General features: G+C 41.3%; 1 protein-coding gene across 4 annotated transcripts in view; it reads right to left on the bottom strand.

The window, feature by feature from the left end:
- agtpbp1 (ATP/GTP binding carboxypeptidase 1) overlaps window positions 1–20,543 on the bottom strand; it is a 29,425-nt gene extending 8,882 nt beyond the window's left edge. For 2 of the 4 annotated variants that reach the window (XM_070833620.1, XM_070833621.1), the window contains exons 1-23: window positions 20,451–20,543; window positions 18,963–19,021; window positions 17,478–17,608; window positions 13,079–13,146; window positions 12,553–12,616; window positions 11,968–12,114; window positions 11,449–11,580; window positions 11,186–11,279; window positions 10,978–11,015; window positions 10,485–10,693; window positions 10,211–10,388; window positions 8,905–9,005; window positions 8,051–8,167; window positions 6,898–7,688; window positions 6,564–6,647; window positions 6,230–6,319; window positions 5,861–6,009; window positions 5,495–5,582; window positions 4,911–5,055; window positions 4,074–4,224; window positions 2,344–2,524; window positions 1,986–2,115; window positions 1,164–1,295 (exon numbers count right to left, since the gene is read on the bottom strand). In XM_070833620.1, the coding sequence (XP_070689721.1) occupies window positions 1,164–1,295; window positions 1,986–2,115; window positions 2,344–2,524; window positions 4,074–4,224; window positions 4,911–5,055; window positions 5,495–5,582; window positions 5,861–6,009; window positions 6,230–6,319; window positions 6,564–6,647; window positions 6,898–7,688; window positions 8,051–8,167; window positions 8,905–9,005; window positions 10,211–10,388; window positions 10,485–10,693; window positions 10,978–11,015; window positions 11,186–11,279; window positions 11,449–11,580; window positions 11,968–12,114; window positions 12,553–12,616; window positions 13,079–13,146; window positions 17,478–17,608; window positions 18,963–18,994 (3,252 nt within the window). In that variant the 5' untranslated portion in view covers window positions 18,995–19,021; window positions 20,451–20,543. Of the gene's footprint in view, window positions 1–1,163; window positions 1,296–1,985; window positions 2,116–2,343; window positions 2,525–4,073; window positions 4,225–4,910; window positions 5,056–5,494; window positions 5,583–5,860; window positions 6,010–6,229; window positions 6,320–6,563; window positions 6,648–6,897; window positions 7,689–8,050; window positions 8,168–8,904; window positions 9,006–10,210; window positions 10,389–10,484; window positions 10,694–10,977; window positions 11,016–11,185; window positions 11,280–11,448; window positions 11,581–11,967; window positions 12,115–12,552; window positions 12,617–13,078; window positions 13,147–15,026; window positions 15,099–17,477; window positions 17,609–18,962; window positions 19,022–20,450 lie in introns of those variants that run through there. The other 2 variants (XM_070833622.1, XM_070833623.1) reach the window with 2 other exon arrangements.
- Window positions 20,544–20,590: the final 47 nt, after the last annotated feature.

Here is a 20,590-nt window from a genome sequence, read left to right as displayed (position 1 = left end):
GCAAAATGTGGCCGGAGAAGATGCACCAGCAAAAGAGATGACCGTGGGCTTCAGCGGATTATCAAACAGAGAAGATTCAAGAATCTGGCAGAGATCCAGAAAGAGTGGAATGAGGCGGGAGTCACAGCTTCAAAAACCACCACATTCAGACGCATCCGGGAGGTGGGCTACAACTGTTGGGTTCCTCGGGTCAAGTCACTTCTGAGCCTGAGCCAACGTAGGAAGCGTCTCAACTGGGCCAAAGAGAAGAAGGACTGGACTGTTGGCCAGTGGTCCAAGGGTTTGGAGGAAGACGGGTGAGGAACAGAACCCAAGCTGCTTGAGGTCCAGTGTGAAATATCCACAGTCAGTCATGATTTGGGGTGCAATGTCCAGTGCAGGTGTTGGTAAACTCTGCTTTCTTAAATCCAAGGTCACCGCAACAGTCCACCAGAATGTTTTAGAGGACTTCATGATTCCTTCTGCTGAGGATCTGTATGGAGATGCAGATTTCATCTTCCAGCAGGACCTGGCCCCTGCCCATACCGCCAGAAGCACCAAAACCTGGTTTGATGCCCATACCATCACAGTGCTTGACTGGCCAGCCAACTCGCCGGACCTAAACCCCATTGAGAATCTATGGGGTATTATCAAGAGGAAAATGAGGGGCACCAGACCCAAAAACAAAGAAGAGCTGACAGTAAGCATCAAGGAAATCTGGGCTTCCATAACTCCCAGGCAATGCCACAGGCTGATTGCATCAATGCCACGGCGCATCGAGGCAGTGATTAAGGCAAAGGGATTCCCAACCAAGTATTGAAGATTGACATATCGTTTTGAAAATACCATACTTTGATTGATGTGATCCTAATTTCTTTCTTTTTTTTCTGCAAAAACTGAGAAGTAAATGGTGATTTCTCCACAGTATTCTAATTTTTTGAATTCCTGTTTTCGTGAGTTTCATGACCTGGAAGCCCAAATTATGTAAAAATAAACAAATGAATACTTGAAATTGTTTAAATTGTGGGCCCTGAATCTATAATCTATGAAAGTTTAACTTTTTGAATGGAATTATGGAAATAAATAAACTTTTCCATGATATTCTAATTTTTTGGAAAGGGTCTGTATGTTAAGATAATGTGAACAGAGAGAAAGTGAATCATTGTGTGTGTGTCTATGTTCACCCTGTATCCAAGGTCCTCCTGTAAGTCACTGGACGTAGCACTGATATTGGACTGCCAGACTGTCTCCTTCACGCTGCATCCATACATGAACACATTCTTCTTTCTGGAATGGCCGTGGTAGTCACAAAACACCTGTGCGTAGATGCACATGCACACACACAAACACACACACACACGGAGGAAATAGAGGAAGGAATGGATTAAGATGACGATGCTATATAAAGTCGCTATATAAAATAAAAATACGAAAATACAAATAAATAAATAAGGCTGTTAGTAGAGACCACTACAATAGCTCAAACTAATTCACTGACTTGTCATCAAATGAATTGTGATACTGTGTTAAAATTGCTGTAAATAAATGGAACTGTCAAGGTGACTGGTCAGATCGTGTCAGTGGTACTGCAGTATTACTGCTCATATTTCTCACAAGACATTTCCTTGGGTCTGTTTTCAAAGGAGGAACAGCGGCCTCACCTTGCTTTGTGTCGTAAAAGTCATCTACCCTTTGTACAGTAAACAAATCTCCCATAAAAGCAATATCCTATTATATCTAACTTGCTGACACACCGTGTAGTACAGGGGCCAATTGAGGCTGTTGTTTATGGCAACTGCATTAATGTCTTGAAACCAATTTGTGGATTTATTGAAGTGAAATTTAGTGGACATGCAGCCAAAAAGAGTGCACAGCTGAACAAAGGAATTCGCACCACCATTAACAAGAAGTTAGAAGAGATTCTTCAGACTTCCTAAATGAAAGATGATGCTGCAACGTGCAAAACGCCCCAAAGAAATTTAAGTCCAGTTAATTAGAGGTCCTACCAGTGGTGCCCTTTGTATGTGTGCAAGGTACTGCAGCAGGCTCTTAGTGTGGTAGATGGTAGGGTGGAGCTCAGGATTGGGGTTCTGCCACTGGCGATTCAAATCCTCTCCACTGAGAGAACAACGATGACTACGGCAGAGAAGAGACGGCCAAAGAGGAGAAGGATATAGAGTGGAGGAGAACAGAGCAACAGCTATGGAATCTTTAGAAGACAAGATTTTGTGTATGTTAATATATATAAAGCCGTGACCAGCGTGCAGGCCCAAGCTCGGCAGATGTATGCATCTTCAGTGTGTATACTTGAAAGTAGTGAATGTGTGTTTGTTTCTCTCCTTGTCTTGGCTCTTTTTTACTCACTTTCCATTTATAACTCCATCAGGGTTGAGCATGGGGACTATCTTGAAGATGTAGGCCTCTCTCAGGCTGGCTGCAAGCGGGCTGGTGCCCATCAGGAACTCCAGCGTGCCCTTCATTACCCAGCTGGCATTGGTCTCTCCAGGGTGCACTCTGGCCGACAGGAAGATCAATGGACGATTCCCTGTAGAGGGAGAAAGAGGGAGAGCACAGCATAAACACAAACAGGGGAAGGTGGAGTGAGAAAAAAAGAAAAAGATTCTTTAATTTAAAAGTTTTTTCACAGCTGAGAAACTGCATCAGTGCACTACAGTAGATGGAAAACCTATTTGGGAAGTACTGGCCTGATACCCCAGGGCTGCTCTCATGTCGTAATATTCACCGTAATGCTCTTTCAAGCATCAGTGAGAAAGAAACATTTCTGTCAGTTTCTTAGAGGACATTTTGGAGAACTATCTACGAGCCATGCATGAGAGATCACAAATCTTTTACAAAGGGCCTGGGGCAGCTTTAACTAACTAATAACAGATTATGTGTGACAAAATTATCTCAGACCAAAGGTCCATTTACCAGCTCTTTACCCTGAAAGAGCTCCATTAAGACAATGAGATGTGGTTGAATACTCAGAAAAGCTAGAGTGGGACCTTTAAAGGCATTTTTAAACCTGGGCACCGATGTTACATATTTTAGGTTCGAAATGACTGGCAGGTACAAAATGTTAGGGACTTTGTCCAGTAGATTACCTCAGCGGGCAGCTGTGAACAAGCTACAATGGCTGTAATGTAGCTCTTTGGGGAAACTGTGCCAGTCATAGCACATCCACTAAAAGTGCTCGTTTTTGCAACTGATAGGGTCAGATGGTAATTCGAAGTGTCTGACATCACAGACAGCCTCCATAAAAACCTGTGAGGTTGGTTTTGTTCAAACTGAACCAGCCATTACATGGTTATCTTGAAACCTACAAGACTCCACTGACAAATCCAGTAATTCTATCTCGCAGGACACAGTAGTTGCTGTGACTTTGGTGTTTTAAAGAGTTAGTTCGGATCTGAACTAACATGCTACAACACCAAAGTCACACAATAACACAAACAAACTAACTGATTGAGGCAGCGGTAGACCAACAACTCCTGTGTTGTGTGAGGTGCAATTACTTTTTTTGTCAATGGAGTCTAGTGGTTTTGAACCGAGCGATATAACGGGTGTTTTTGTTTAGACAAAAATGATCTTACAGATCTATCTCTGTAGGGATCCTTTCTGTAATGTTGTCAGACACTTAGAATGACCATCTGAGCCTGTCACTGGAAAAAAACAGGCACTTTTAGTGGATGCACTTTGACTGGCGCAGTAGCCACTAAGGATTGCATTGCACTGTATCTTATTTGCAGCATATTTGTAGCTGATGATCGAGGCGATCTACTGAACGAATTCCAAAGCTTTATGTACCTGCCAGTAAATTTGAACACAAAATATGTAAAAAATAGGAACCACGTTTGAAGATAAAACAGTTATCCTTTAAGCTTATTATGCTCATTATTTTGCTGCCCAGACAGTTCCTAAAAGGTAACAGATAAAAATTGTCTGTCTAAACTGATGATACATAAGTCATTAAATGTTTACATATTACGGACAATTAATGGTTCAAGCTGCTATGTACGTATATATATATAGGTGTAAGAGTGACGGTGACCAATTAAAAAGATACTTACGCAGCCGTAGAGTAATTTACTTACTAAACTGACAGATGTGATCATTGGAGTTGGACTCCGGCATGGCAGTGATGGTGAGCAAGGGGCAGCTGTTTCCCCCCAAGGTTTCACACAGGACGTCCTTTCTCAGGTAGATCTGAGGGGTCCTCAAAGCCTCCAGTTTAGACAGGTGCATCTGAGGATACCATGCAATGACACAGTGACAAATAAGTTTTTCTATTTCACTTACAAAAATTAGTAATTGCAATTATTATCTACAACTTCCATTTAAGCCCCCATCCCTCTTTCATAGTAAACATTTTACATTGGTATTTTTGCACAGGCTGTTAATTGGGCCACTTGGGCCACCAAACTGGGCTTCTCTATTGATGCTTGTATTATAAGCAATTCTGCATAGTCACTTTAGATAAAGGCAGACAAAATGTAATTATAACAACAAGACTATTGGCATAATGTGTGTTCAGTAGTTTGAAAGCACAGTACTTATCTGAGCTTAGTTTTGAGGGACATGTAAATTGTTAACCTATGGAAACAAAACACTGGGATCTATCAATAGGCGGGTGCATCTGGGGGCACACTGGGGGGATTGAGAGTTTTAGCGATAGGAGAATAGAGTAATAATTACTGTACAAGCACATGGCAAACACAGTGTGAAGTAGTGCAAAACATTATTTCCACAATCTGTTTCATGTCATAATATGATATTGATGAATTGGTATTGACATTTTGTAGAGAGCAAAATCATCAAAACTAGACAATACGGTCAAGAGGGTGGATAAAATTGTTAGTAGTTAGATATATGTATATCATTAAATGCTAATGTTCTCTAGATTACAGCAAAAAGTGGTAATGTAATACTACCTTAAGACTGGAGTATGTATACGGGTAATGATAGGCAAAGTAGCAGACATCATCCTTATGGCTGAAGCTTGTGCTGAAGGTCATTGTATAATAGGACTTTCCTTTCTGACCACCAGCTGCAATTGAACTTCTTGCGAAATGATTCCTATGGAGAAACAGGAACATTTCATGTGTAAATGTTGCACAATACAGCAGCAATGACATTTGCTGACATTTTCGAAAATCTGTAAACTCCATTATATGTTTATTACTAAGGCCATATTTAAAAGTGGTGTTTAAATAGACTGCATTATATTGACAGGTTTTTTTTCTAATGATCTGTCCCCTATATGTTAAGTGAGAGGGCAAATACCTCTATAACAGAACAAAACCTGAACATTGTAGGCGTCATGAATGCTGACTATCACAGAACAGTTGTATTAAATTGCAATAAATTGTACAGGTCTAATAAAGTGACCATTGAGTGTATGTCACATCAAACATGCACTACTTTTTAAATTTGAGGAGAAAGGGTAAAGGGTAAATACATTTAACTGTAACACTATCTTTATTTTTGCCTTTCCCCCCTGGGCCACTGTACCTACTTGTAGTAACAGATGTCTGTTCCTGTTCTGACCCAGCGAGGCCTGCCACTGATTGCCTCCTGCACAGAGTACATCAGCACCTGCATGCCTGCGCACACACACGCACGCACACGCACGCACGCACGCACACACACACACACACACACAGAGAAAGGCACAAACGCTAAGAATGTGAGCTGTTTGATGCTCAGTGAAAACATTGGGCCACTTTGAGTCTTTTTAGCTGACAAATGACCTCATATAGACCTTTAAAGTCTATACATATGTATAGATATATACACAATGTAATGTTTACAAAAATATACAAATCTTCTGTAGGTCAGGGGAAGAATGACACACTGTTTCACATGTTGTTGCGCATCTCACCGTAGTTGAACTGGCTGTTTGACTTCTCACAGTTGATGATGTTGAAGCGATAGGTAGTTCCAACACGCATGCCGCTCACCTCAAAGTAAAACCACTGGTGGTAGTGATTACTGTTGATGTCTGAATTCAGCACAAGGTCATACTCATATCTGGAGAAACACCACATCATAAACTGTAAATGTGGGTCCAAACACCATCGACCACAAACAACACGGATGAAACACACCTCTTGTTTTTGATCTAATTTCTGTAAGATTGAAGTAAATAGATTAAGCATAGTCAAAGTTTACTTTTAATCTTATTAATGTGATGAGATGTGATCTAATTACGAAACTCTTCCTTGTAACTGATGTGTCAGTAAATACTTACTTCCTAACTTGAAGTGCCTTCCTGAGGTTGCCAGACTCAAACTGAGAGTTGAACTTCAGGGATTCGCCACTGTCTTCAATCACAGGACAACTGAAACACAACAATATTTAGGAGGGACAAATTACACTCAGATATCATTTAACTTCTCAGTTTATGGATGACAAAATCAGTATGTATGTATGTATGCATTGTCATAAAAACGACAAACTGTAGCTTTTGTCACTGGGATACTAGTTTACCATAAACACTTAAGTGTCAAAAGTCTTAATTTTGGCTCCATGTATTCTGAGTGGTTTAATGCTTTAGGTTAGCAGACTCAGCAAGAGGAACTCACCTAGGAATGTCCAGGTCATAAACTACTTTATCCACGATATCATTAGGATGAATCAACCTCTCAATGTCCTGGAATATCTTAGATCTGCAGGAACAGACCCAAAACAAACTCATGGTTAACACAACAGGTGGACAAATAAGTTTTCCATTATAAATACTGTTTATTAATGGAGGACTAACACAGTAACACATAAGAAATGCCTTTTTGAATCACCATGACCTTCCACATATAGAAGATTTAAAAGTGTAATTTTTAAAATATTATATATTATATTTAATATTACAATATATATTTTTAAAACATCTCTATTACTGAGGCTACAAAAAGGTCTCACCTCTGCACGCCGTATACTCTCTCCACAAGGGGTTCCCTGAATGTTGGGGCGACATGGCCAAAGTAGTCTGGGTAAGCCACTTCAGCGTACTGGGGCACAGAGTGTGTTCCCTTCACCATCTCCACGTAAAGGTCAGGATCATGCAGCGGGAGGAGCAGCGCCGTGTCGGGCACCTCCAGAACAGCTCCTTCCCCTCCTTCATCCTCAGCACCCTCTGAGCCACAATCTGAACCCCAGTTACTGCCTCCTCCTCCTCCTCCCACACGCCGAGCAGCGATACCCCCGAAGAGCAGAGGAGACTGTATGTGTCTTGTGGCATTGACTGGGGATCCATCTTGTTTGACCCCCCTTCCTCCTCCTTCTTCTGCGCTAAGGACTCCCTCCTCTTCTAAGGAAACACACTCCAACACACGTGCTAGTTCCTGTTCTATCATCTGCCCTTGAGTGGAAGGCCTGTTGAGGGAGGACAATGTCATGTGTGTGTCGGGGGAAGGAATGTGGGCCTCTTCCTTTTTTTCTTGGTCCTTGGTGAGGTGGATGTTGTCCAGTTCAAGAGGTGTTAGAGGAGCAGGGGGAGTAGGAGTGGGCGCAGAAGGAGATGGTAGAGTGTGTTTTCCTTTGTTGGGGTTGCAGTCCTCCTGCAGAGAGCTCGGTATGGGGACATGCTTTGGGGACAGGGCTTGAGCTGTGGGCACTATGATTGGCCGAGTGGATTGAGTTGAGGCTGATGATGAGGAGAAGGATGATGATGATGTGATAGAGGCACTCTTTGAGCATTCAAAGTTATAACCCTGTAGGCATAACACATATTGATCAGAAAAAAAAAACACTGACAAGCGTAATATGTTGCTCAGTGCTTCATCAGGGTCATAAAAATGTGCAATGAGCCAAAAGCTTAACCATAACCAGTGTTTTTAAATGAATTAACAATGATATGCAGGTGTATTAACTACGTTTGACAGTCTCAGACATTCAATATAAGTGCAAACATCATTAAAACACAATAAATACAGAGGACCAACACGCATTGCAACTAATTAAAAAACACTCATTTGCCAATTAATTTGCCAATTCAGCTGGAATTTCTGTTGATTTAAATGGATGTTTTGGTCTTTTTTGTGAAATCTTTTTAACGTAGGCCCAAAATACTGACCTGGAAGTCTTCAGAAAGCTCCAAGAAGAACCTCTCATAGACTCTCAACTCCTCAAAAGGACGTCCAGGGCTCTTTTTGGGATGTAGCTTGTTTAGGTCCGTCTCTATGTCATCGTTCTGATTAAAAAGACACAAAGGAAGCAGATGACTACATCTAAATGTTGAACTTCAGACTGTGTTATTTCTGGCTGTATTTGGGTTATTACTCAGGTCTGTTGCTTTTCAAGGATTATGAGATAGAAGAAAGAACTCCATCTTATGAGAAAAAAAAAATCTTATTTTGTGTGACTATTTCATTTTAAGGCAATGTTTTGATTGAATCAGTAACTGTAAATGCATATCAGTCATGGTTGACATGTTTGATATAGTGTTTGGCACTGTCTGTGAGTTATGACTGCCCTCTGCTGGAGTTTAGAGGACTGCAACTGTCAACATCAGCAGCACATAAAACTGTGACACAGGTTTGAGAAATTCTATCTTCAAATGACGCCACGTGTAGAGTTTCAGTATTAGGTCACCAAATGTCAGCTATGGTGTGCTAAAATAATCAGTCATATGATTGTGATTACTACATAACTCATTAGCCCAGTCATTTTCTGAATATTAAAAAAAGTTTTTTTTCTAACATCAATGGCAGATTTATGAATGAACTTTAGCCAGTTAGGTTCAGTTGTATTGTACATTGCAACACTTAGTGAATGTCAATCATGATGTAAATACGTTGTAAAATGATGTTTAAGATGTCTGTCTTTATGACACCATTGTCATACAGGGAAAACATATTCAATGTTTTGAACACCGAGTGCAACACGTAATGTGAAATATGGCGTGTGCATGCGAGCACTGAATATTACCGTAGAGTGCTGCTCCTTCTCATCCTCTTCATTCTCAGTTTCGTTCTCCGTTTCCAGGTCTGTCTCCTCGTTGTCGTCACTTTCGTCCACCACATCATCCACTGGGTGTACAGACACAGACACAGACACAGACACAGACACAGACACAGATGTTAATAGGTGACAGACATACAAACGTATTTTCCTTTTTGATTACAGCTGCTGGAAGTTTGTTATTTTCCAAAGTGTGTGTACTGCTGGCACATAACCAGATGGGTAGAACTCAAATGATTTTGGTCAGTCTCATTGTTATGACAGGAACTAAGAAAATGTTAAAAGGATGTGAGCAGCCATGATCCATGAAGATGAGTGAGAGATTTAGAGGACAGAGGAAATCTTTTGTACATTTCTTAGAATAAATTCAGCCGGTGATCTCCCTGACAGGTCTGTATAATAGCAGTAGTACTTTGTCATGCAGCACTATTCTCCGTGGTTGGGTTACTGACATCAATTACATGTTTTTGGGAATATAGATGAGTCAACATCACTTTGCACCAACTCAGAGGCAATTACTGGGTTGCTGTTGCCAATCAGAGCTGTCAAAATAGTGGTGCATATCACTGCTTTATGGAGTTCCTGTTTGATTTTGCACTCTGCAAAACATAAAAGGAGGAAATTCAACTCAAATGCACGTGTGCATCATCAAGTAGATTCACTTTTGCATAGTGCTACATAAGATATTGATCGGTCATGTTTTGTTTTAGGTGAGATTAAGAGAAGAGCAAAGAGGCTAAAATATTTCACCAGACAGCCTGTGGACGCAACGAAGCAAGTTAGTTGAATACAGTGCAAAGACATAAATCTACTAGTGAGCAAGCAAGCAGTAAGCAATGTACACTAAGCATCTTCAATTCTTCATCTTTTTTATTAACACATATCATGTGTTAGTTAAGTGATGTTAGAATATGACGTGAGGTGAATGAGAAAGCAGCTGTCAGTGAGTCCATGTACTCTGAGGATGGAGTTGCGTCTTACGTACGTCTTACCCTTCTTTAAGGGCTTGTTGAAGAGCTGATGAATTTTCCTTCCTGTAAGGCACATTGTGTGCAGCAGTGTCAAGAGTGTTGCCATTAACCATTTTGTAGCTTTAGGGCATAACTATTATTTGTGTGTGTTTCTGTGGGATTTGTGGGATTGAATCTAGTAGTGACATAGCGTTCTATCTGTCTGTACACCACAATCATTGATGAAAGGCGTGAGCATTGACTGTGATAAGCTGGGAGACACTCAAGTGAAGAGTGTGTGAGTGAGTGTCCTGTGTTCTCACCCCCAGGTGGCTGGCTGTACAGCTGTGCCACAGGCCCTGCAGCAGGTACATGTGGCAGCTGGTAGTGGAAGGCTGATTTGATGGTGGGCAGAGGCAGACGATTCTTAGGAAAACACTTCCTCATGATGAGACTCGAAGTGTTGATCAGAGGATCCAGAGTCCGCACCGGGAGACACTCCTAGAAATGTGAGCACACAGAAAGCAAAGAGGAGGTGAGTATGTGTGAACAGTATGTTGATATTGTTTGACGTGCATATGTCACATTCTCACTCACAGTGGATGAGTTGTAGAGGACCCTCATGCCATCAGCCTCTATGAATGCTTTCCTGCCGAGCTTGATGTTGGTGATGTTCCTGAGGCAGACCAGAAGCCCTTTGCGAATCAGCATGTGGCGATGCCGTGTGTCATTGCGATGCCAGTCCAGGTACAGAGCTAGCAAGACAGGCACATGTCCACCATCCACTGCACGGCGAGCATTAGTTTCTGCAAAGGGAAGTGGAGGAGGGAGCAGAGAAAGCACTGACAATTTGTACTTTACGGCTGTGGGGTGGGATGACGTGAAACATGGGAGAGGTAAAAAGGACAGTAAAATATAGGAAGGGGTAAGTTGGTGTGTAAGTTAGGTGACTTGAAATTCATTCAGAAATGATCACTTAATGTATTTGCTTAAGTGCAGAACAGAGAATGAGGCAAGGATAGGTAAAGGGTGAATGAAGGATCACTACAGTGAAGAGTCAAAAGTCAATGCTGCAAAGTAAGTTACTCACTGGATTTGAGCAGCGCTCCCAGAGCATCCAGAGCGACCCTGTTAATTTAGAAACAAGGCAAACGGGTTACATGGTCTGCTGAACAAACATCAACAACAGATGTTAACAAACTCTGTCTGAAAGAGGTAAAGGAGATATATCCTGTGCATGTTACTAGGTGTTAAAACACAATATTCATGCTGGCTAATTACCACAATCAACCGCTTACTTGAGCAGATTGGCATTCTTCTTGCTGTATGGCGCGGCAATCTTCAACATGACTTCCACCACCCCATTCTTGCCCAAAGAAATAGCATTCACCGCTTTGCAAACACATGATGAAAAAGATATTAGGCAAACATAGGTTGGCATGAAATATTACTGAATAGGTACAGCGCTAGTATATGTTTATCAGTTTGAGACTATGTAGTATTTCTGGGTATTGATCAGTTTGAAATCCAAGATAGAAGGGCAAAGTTTAAAATGACTTACAGTTGGTGGAGTAAACCCTGAGAACCTGCAGGCAGGGCAGAAGCAGTTTGGTATTCTGGAGGTTCTGTTTTATTAAGTTGACTGTGACGTTTAGAGCTCCGCTCAAACGCGCCTTCACTCCAAACTTTCTGTCTGAACACACAGAGGTTGTGAGGTCAGTAATATGCAGGGAATAATCACATTTTCAGTGTTTTTGTCCCTCCTGTCTTCTGCAAAACACACGCACGTATATGCAAGCATACAAGCACACGAGTAGTGCCATTCACATCCTGCCAATCGTTTGACACTGTTCCACTGACTTGTAGGTGGTATTAAAGCGCCCAGAAGAGTATTCATTCACCGGCAAAGACAAGACCATTGTTTTGATGATAAATATGAAATATAAACAAAACAAGGCACCTTTAATGACGCAGAGCAGACTTAAGCTGACATACATAACATGACGTTCAAATGAGGAATGATACATTTACTGGTGTATCGTTTTTGTCTGTGTGCGTCAAAGTGTGACATTAAGCCTACCTTTTGGGCCGACCTTGGCCAGCAGTGAGTGAAGCTGCAGCATGAGTTCCTCACTGGGAGGCAACTCCTTACTGGCAGTAATCAGAATCTGGAATAATATCCCTGTTCCTCCTTTAGACACAAATACTCCCACCCTGCGACCTCGACCTGAGACAGAAAACAACCAGTGAAACAGCATTAGCTGTGATAAAACATGATTCATGATGGGACCAGAACAACATGGCCAGTGGAATAAATTGCTGTAGGGTGCTGTAGCTTGCCACGAGTAGGCAGCTGAAACCCTGGAATGTTTTCCAAACCATAAAACATTGCTACATCATCAATCCCTGGTAAATCTACTGCCACTTTCCCGTTTATTACAGTGACACAATGAATTGTTTATGCTTTTAGAATATGTTTACGGCTTCTCACAGTCATGAAAAGTAGACACTTTGGACAGACGCCCCCAATTCTAAAATTAGAAATGACAGTAAAATTGCTCACTGAGTGATTATCCAGAAGGAAGTTAATGCTCTTATCAACTCTCAAAATCCAGGCATGAACTGCTCATAAATTTGGAAAAAAAAAATAGAAATCTCTACTTACCCACAGTCAGTAGCTCACTGAGAATATACAAAATGTTCAGAGTGGTCTGGACATCCCGGGTGTTCTGTCAAAGCCGTACAGTACACTTGTCAAACAATATAGAGGTGCATGTGGTGAATTATGGACATTTGTGCAATTACTTTTTCTTCCTCTCTAAGGGACAGACAATATTTTACTTGGCGTTCTGTGCCCTAGTTGTAAGGTCTAACTTCAAATCCAACAATGCATCAATGTGACCTCTGCATCATGATTTTCCACAATTTGAGTTTGGGTTTAAGCAGGATGTCTAAAACTATTTTTTATAGAAATAGTTTTGGGAAATACACTCATGTCTGTGTAGTAAATACAAAGCTACCACCAGCAGGCGGCTAGTTTAGCTTAGCTTAGCACAAAGACTGGAAGTATTTCAATGTCAAATTTATAGGAAACTACTGTGTTTGTGTAAATATAAGTAAAAATAGAGTGTTAAAGAGTTGTAGTGATGTAATCAGCTGTAATATCCAGTTGCTTTGATGAGTGAACTGACCTCCAGTGAAGCCAGGATGACCTCCATGCCACTGGAGCCTTTTGACATCACCTCTTTTCCACTCTTCTCTGTAACGCACAACAAAGTAAAGATGATCAGAAACGTGATAAACAGCACTGAATCTGAGCATAACAGCTGAGGGACTTCTCACACAAGCAAAGTGAGGGCTGTTATTTCAAGTGCAGCAGGTTGTCTTGTGTATGTTGGGTCAACTATCAAAGACAAGTCACGATGTTGCAGGGGATTATCTTGGAACGTGTGAAGACAACTGTCCTGTGTTACTCACCGTTAGAAAGCTTTCATTGCATTTCACAATAAAGAGACAATGTATCTTTATAGCACATTTTACATTGTGTCAAATATTAGCTGCTTCCTACTTTTCCTCTCTCTCTCTTTCTCCACCCCTGCACCTCTTTAAACCATACACTATGCTTGCCCCGTAATTTAGGAGCTGACAGATTCCCGACCGCTTTGAAGCGGCCTCAGTGAGGGGCCCTGTCCTGTCCTGAAATGCATGCACAACACAAACACAGTACTGAGAGGAGGTAACAGACACTGAAGTCCTTCAGCTTTTTAAAAATAACTTGTCAACACCAACATTAATATTTACAGAGGATTATAGATAAACATGATTCCCTAAAAAAAAAAAATACATGCACATATTAGAGAGACCTCATTTTCAACAGCAGATTGTGTCAGAACTATGTTATATTATATATATATTGTATGTTATATTATTTGGAGATGATCTTACTCTTGAGGGGGTTCATGTGTGTGGCATTACATGCTGTCACTGATAACAAATGCATCATAACAGAAGGTGAATGTGGAAATGAAAGGCATCAAGCCTGCAGCTTTAATGATTGATGACCTCTCATCAAACAGCATGGCAAAGCTAAATTACAGACTGGAAACACAACTGATTTGTACACACACACACACACACACTTGCACAACTGTGTACACACACTCACACTCACACTCACACTCACACTCACACTCACACTCACACTCACACTCACACACACACACACACACACACACACACACACACACACACACACACACACACACACACACACACTCACACACACACACACACACACACACACACACACACACACACACACACACACACACACACACACACACACACTCACACTCACACTCACACTCACACTCACACTCACACTCACACTCACACTCACACTCACACTCACACTCACACTCACACACACACACTCACACTCACACTCACACACACACACACACACACACACACACACACACACACACACACACACACACACACACACACTCACTCACTCACTCACACTCACACTCACACTCACACTCACACTCACACTCACCTCAATGCCTTGGAGAGCAGTGACCTCTTAAAACATTTCTGTCATGCCAGACTTTTTAAAGCTCTTCAAAACAAAATGGCATTTCAACACTAATCCTCAAAAACAAAGCTACCAGGGATGGGATTACACATGGAAGCATCACTGAAAAGTAATAATGATTCGCTGCCATTTTTATCCATTGACTACTTTTTGCAATTGCACAGATTGTCTTTCTTGTAAAAATGTATTTTTTTAATAAAAACTAACCTTTATGATGTCACACAGAAGAAAAGCAGATAGCCAGCTAACTGAGATATCCACAATGACGCATAGATGTTTCTCTTTAAATTGAGTCAATACGCATCATGTGTGTCTTTTCCAGTGATTGTACTTATTTGTCAGCTAATGTCGGCTGCTAAAAATGCTGCATGTGAACTGTGCAGACTGTAAAAGTCAACCTGACCCAAGCAAAGTGAAATATCTAAGACATTTGAAAAAAGTGCTATCATATATAATGTATAGAGTCTGACAGGTTAAAGATAACCAGCTGAAACACATGAAATATTTTTCAAGTACATTTCCATCACTCTAGACCGTACCTGGTGGGTCTGGGGAGACCACAGAATGACGGCTTCTCCTGGTGTAGTGGTGGTACTCCATTTTATAGCAAAAGTCTCAAAGTTCACCAGAGCTTTGAGTGAAAAGTCAGTAAACTGCTTAACTGTTCAGTTCTCCAACTCTCCAACGGCACACCAACACACAGAGCTTAGGGGCAGGACAGAATGAACCTAATCAGCACCTCCTCTTGCACGCTACCAGAAACTAAATCACCAACTGCCCCTATAGAAAACGGTATAAGATGCCTCTCCTCATGCGCCCTCTCCTCTCTCTCTCTTGCCCCCCACTTTTCTCCTGTTGCTAGGCTCTTAAATGAAAACACTCACAATTTCTGATAGCAAATGAGAGACAAAGAAAGAGAACTGCTGCCGCTGAGACGTAATTAATTTGCTAGTAAACCAAAAATCAGATGTATGAATTTAAGGCTTCTCCAACCGCACCTACTGATATTCCTTCCTCCCTATCCTCCATGTTCCTTCTCTTGGTATCTCTTGACTGCCCCCTAAGACTCAGAACATGAGACAAGAGTACAGCAAAGTCTGTCTGGTGTATAGTTACTGTGAACAGGGTCACAGACCCCCTGCTTCACCCTAACCAACGTCATGCTCATACACATTTCAAGTTGAGGCTGCAGGTGGGTTGTGACAGACAGCCAAGCAGTGGATGAGCGAGTAACAGCTGATATATCATGACTGACAGGGTCACAGACAGAAGCTTTCCCACTATGCTCATCAGTCATGATGGATTAACTACAAGTTTCCTCTGAAGTGGGAGGAAGCAACAAATTGTGGGCAGAGGAAAGACGAAATTCAAGAAAAGCGAGAGGGGAGAAGTTCAAAGCAAGTTCAAAGCATGCCAGCAAGCTCAGTATACTGGATGATGATGATTCATCAGAGCTCTTCACTCCACAGTGAACCTTCACACAAAGACACCACTCAGGCTTGACTGATTACAAGGTGTGCCATTAACTGAAAACTACTAGCTCCAGGGCAAAGTTAATACAAGAGCTACAAACCGATATCAAGTTTGTGGTTTAGCATCCACATGTGGGAAGAGTAAGCAGCTCCATTCCTGTTTTAATCGCTCCAGGTGTCAACTATTGACATCATCGGTTAATCTGTCAGTATTTGATTTGATTTTCTCATTTGACTGAGATATGTCCCAAAATAATAAAAAATGCACATCACACTTTTCAAGAGCTCTAGATTATGTATTCAAATTGCTTGTTTTGTATGACTAACAGCACAGAATACAAAGATAATTTACAATCATGAATATCATGGCATTTTTGCTTGATAAATGAAATAAACAAGTATTGAAAACAGCTGTAATTTTTCTCAGTTTGATTAATTAACTTATCATTAAAGCACCGGTGCTGAAAATGATGTTTTCCCATGCTCCTCAGAGGGTCAGAGAGGCACCCTGCTGACAGAAACACACTCATGTTTCAGTCTGTTCGACACAGCAATGTGGCATAGCTTCTTCTTCTGCTCTCGGATCTACTTCTCTGCTCCCCTTTCAAAAGAGTAATCAGAGAACCAGATCCGGAGACTCTTTATCAATCCATCCACACTTTGACTACAGCTGCACTAACCCATCTCTATTTACACAGCAACTGCAGTGAACACGTTTTTAATGAATTAATCAACTCCCCCTGGCAAGATGAAGCTTTGCATCAAGACATTTTAAAGGGAAACTCCACCGATTTTTCACATCAGACTCAGTTCAGACATTCAACTATTGCATATGTGAAAACGTTTTCTTCTTAGTGGTTCCAGTGGGAGCTCAGGAAAGTCTGAAAATGTTGGCTGGGGCTGAAAACTGCATGTTTGGAGTTGTGGGTCCAGCAATGTTATAGAAGAGTAATAATAAGTCAGGAGAGAACTCTTTCAAATCAACATGCGGATTATCTGTGCATATCTCTGTCAGTCCTTAATGCCAAGTGTGTTAGCCAAGATCATACCAGACCAGACCAGACACTGTGAAGGGGTATATGGTGGGAGCTACGCCATATCTATTGGAGATGTGTGTATGTTTGTCTAAACATCTATTTAATTGACCATTTCAAATGTAATTAACACAGCAACTGTACATTTCTTCACACCCAACTTAATGTTCTGTAAATTTTAATTAAACGAAACACTTCACACACAACATATTACAATGCGTGATTATTATGCTGGTATGTGGCAATACCAACAATGCAATTCAAGGCTTATACTGTACTTCATAACAGTGGCAAGTACCAAGAGGTGACAGCACTGCTCATTGTGATAACACTTAGCTAAATATATCACCACTATACATAAATCACTCCTTGGCCTCTGAGCAACGGCATTAATGCATAGAAAATGTTTTGTCCTCTCCGTTTCTGTTTGGGTTGAATATATTGCATGTTTCATTTGCATGTGTGTGCGTGTGTTTGTTCTCACCCTGTGTCTGTATGAGATGAAGTATCTTTGCTGTGATCTGTCTTGCTATTTCGACATCCCTCACCATGGCCTCTCCATTCATCCTCTCCAGTTGGCCCAGGAGCATCACTACCCTGGAGTTACTGGGAACACTGGGAACACACACGCACACATTTTACCTTTACGAAGACTGTAACAGGATAACTTCATTTATTAAAGCATTCCTATCTAGGCATTATCTAGGCAAAGAAAATAATAATAATGCATATTCAAGTCCATCTGGAAGGGGCAGAGATCAGTATTAGCATCAGACATCGCGTAATGTGTCACAATGCTGCATTTACAAACACAGTAAGTGGAAATCTGTCATGATTTCTTGGCTCCATGTCAAGAATTATAAGAGAAGGATGGGTCATTTTCATCACACAAGTGAATCAAAGTATCTGGCACAGGGTGACACTGAAGGACAAACATAAAGATCCCCTTAAATGTGCAAATTATACAGTATGTCCTTATATGCCCACAGTAAGTCAAATATATGTTGGAGTAATAACCAATAAAAATAGCATTTCCTGTAGTTAAGTATAGTGCTAAACATTTCAAATTGGTAAGACACCTTTAAAATACTGACTTTAAGATCTCCATTTCATTCATCTCAATAAAGCTGACTGTTAAGGCAGTCTCCTAGTGTTTTACTATTTCGGGGATTGTGAAACATGCCCCATTTATAACCTTAGCTCAGTGGCGCTCAGCTGGAAACTCAAGGTTAGAGGTCAGTTGTTAGTGCAGCAACAGCAAACATGGGATGAAAACTCTGTGATTGTACTCAGCGGAGCAGAGTTTCTGATATGTCCTTATAAAGACAGAGAGAAAAGAGAGATGGAAAGGGGGAAAGAGAGTGTGTGTGTGTGTGTGTATGCTGGAGACAGAAAAAGAAAAAACTGGAAAAATGGAAAGAATGATGAAAAAAAGTGATGCAAGTATGGACAAAGGAAAACACACTGACGGAGAAGTAAATCCTAAATAAATACACTCTATAAGTCACAAAGAAAACACAGATAAGGACAAACGCAATTCTGCTGCATTAATGATGAGAGCTGTTATTTTTAGTGATCATGACAAATACATGTGGAGGCTTCAAGCAAAGCCAATTATTCATTTGCTGTGTTGCACAAACACATTTTCTTTCACACATAAAGAAAAACAGTGGGGACAAAAACTGGTGCATAGACAGTTGCAAGGTGGAATAGTACAGGGGCAGGATCACATCACGGAGGGAACAGGCAAGCATTCGGTAAGAGAGAGAATACGTGAAGAGACGGTTGTGACAGAGCAGCTTTCACACAGTAAAACATGCACACATGTCACAGCCTGCAAGTGTGTTTGTGTAAGCATAGGAAATGTATTTTGTTTGCCTACAAATAGACACAGATAGATAGATAGATAGATAGATAGATAGATAGATAGATAGATAGATAGATAGATAGATAGATACAAACAACTCACCCTTTTTCTGTGGCCATTTTGGGTTTGTTCATTTTTACCACATCAACATTTCATGTCGTCTGTAAGAGAAAGAAAATAAAGACCTCACTGACGAAAAAGGACAAGCATTGTGTATAATTTTAAAAGAAGCAGAATCAGCATGTGCCCCGTGCACCAGGGGAGATCCTATTAAACTCAGGCTCTCGTCAGCCCTGCAACTACGCCAAAACACCATAAACTTAGACTGCCTATAGCTATGTATGTGCTGCTTTGTCCTTACGTGTTATCCCTGTCAGACCTGGCCAGTGTGTAGTGAGGGCTGAGACAACCTGCAGCTGCAGAGAGATGGCTCATAATGACTCTAACAGGACTAAACTAACTCTCGGATACACAGAATCCCCTGACTGATTTTTCACCAAACAAAGGGGCTGCCCTACATGCTACAGATCTCAAATGTCTAGAGACAAAAGACCAGTACGCAAGGTAATTTGAACACAAGGTTTGGAGAAAAAAAAAAAAGCAATACTAGCTAGTGTGCAGCTATACTGCATCAAGCTACAATCGGCCAAATCTTATTTGAAAGAATAAAAAACAGCATCATTCAGTGAAAAAGTCTAGCGAGTGACTAAAGCGACAGCTCAGTGTATTGCATTTTCACAGGCCTCCCAAGAGGTTTAGATTAGGTCAGATAGTGAACACAGGAGCATTTATGGGTTGAGACAAGATGAGACATAAACAATGACGCTGTGAAATAATCAGTCAACATCACTACTGAAAAAAAAAACCCTTTTTTTTCCACAGGAATTTTATAATAAGGTTAAAATGTGCTTAAATGCCAGAAACTGCAATACACAACAATGAGATGCTGAAAGTGTTTGACAATTAAAAATAAGCTTGTAACTAAGCTGGCTAACCCTAACTCCTCAACCAGGCTTTTGCCAGGCTTGCAGAGTCAGACTGTAAAATCCCATCAGCCTTTCCCTCCACTCTGGACAGATCCAAACAGACAAACACACCTGAGGATGGTTCCTGGTAGGTATGGGCTGTGGAGGAGCATCGATGTAGCTGGAGGTCAAGAGCCTTAAATGTTAGGGGTAATCTATCTAAAGCTCTCTCCAAAACAATTGTAAACCTGACATGCAGTGGAGGCCGGCTTACATGGGACAGATGGTGGCCTGGGCACAATAACACCTTAGGGTTGGATCCATTTAGAAAAGACGACAAGCTGCTGTCATAACTGAACAAAACCAAAAAAATAAATACTGTGCCTCTGTATTTAGGCTTTTGTTAGAAGGATAACCAGCTACAAAATGCTAACTCAGATAACCTCGCAGTCTGGTGTCTGCTGCACCTGCTGGACTAGTCACTCATTAACGACCGCCTGTCTGCAACAGCAGGCTAGCTAACGGTGGAATATGCTAACAATAATGCTAAATAAAGACCACACAGGCGATGTTAGCCAAAGCAATAAGCCCGTATAATACTATAATGAAGGAGGAGTGTACGAACCTGTATGGAAAGGAACTATTGTCCCATTCAGGGAGGTCCACTTCCAAGACAGGGGGGCCTGCTACTGTGTGTCTGAACGCTGCCTGAAACGCCCTGATGGTGTTGTGATGAGACCAGCCCCAACTGTCAGGGGGGCTGTC

Source organism: Pempheris klunzingeri, chromosome 7, assembly GCF_042242105.1.
Source record: "Pempheris klunzingeri isolate RE-2024b chromosome 7, fPemKlu1.hap1, whole genome shotgun sequence".
In the NCBI taxonomy this organism is placed as follows: Eukaryota; Metazoa; Chordata; class Actinopteri; order Acropomatiformes; family Pempheridae; genus Pempheris; species Pempheris klunzingeri.
This window is presented reverse-complemented; position numbering and strand designations above follow the sequence as displayed.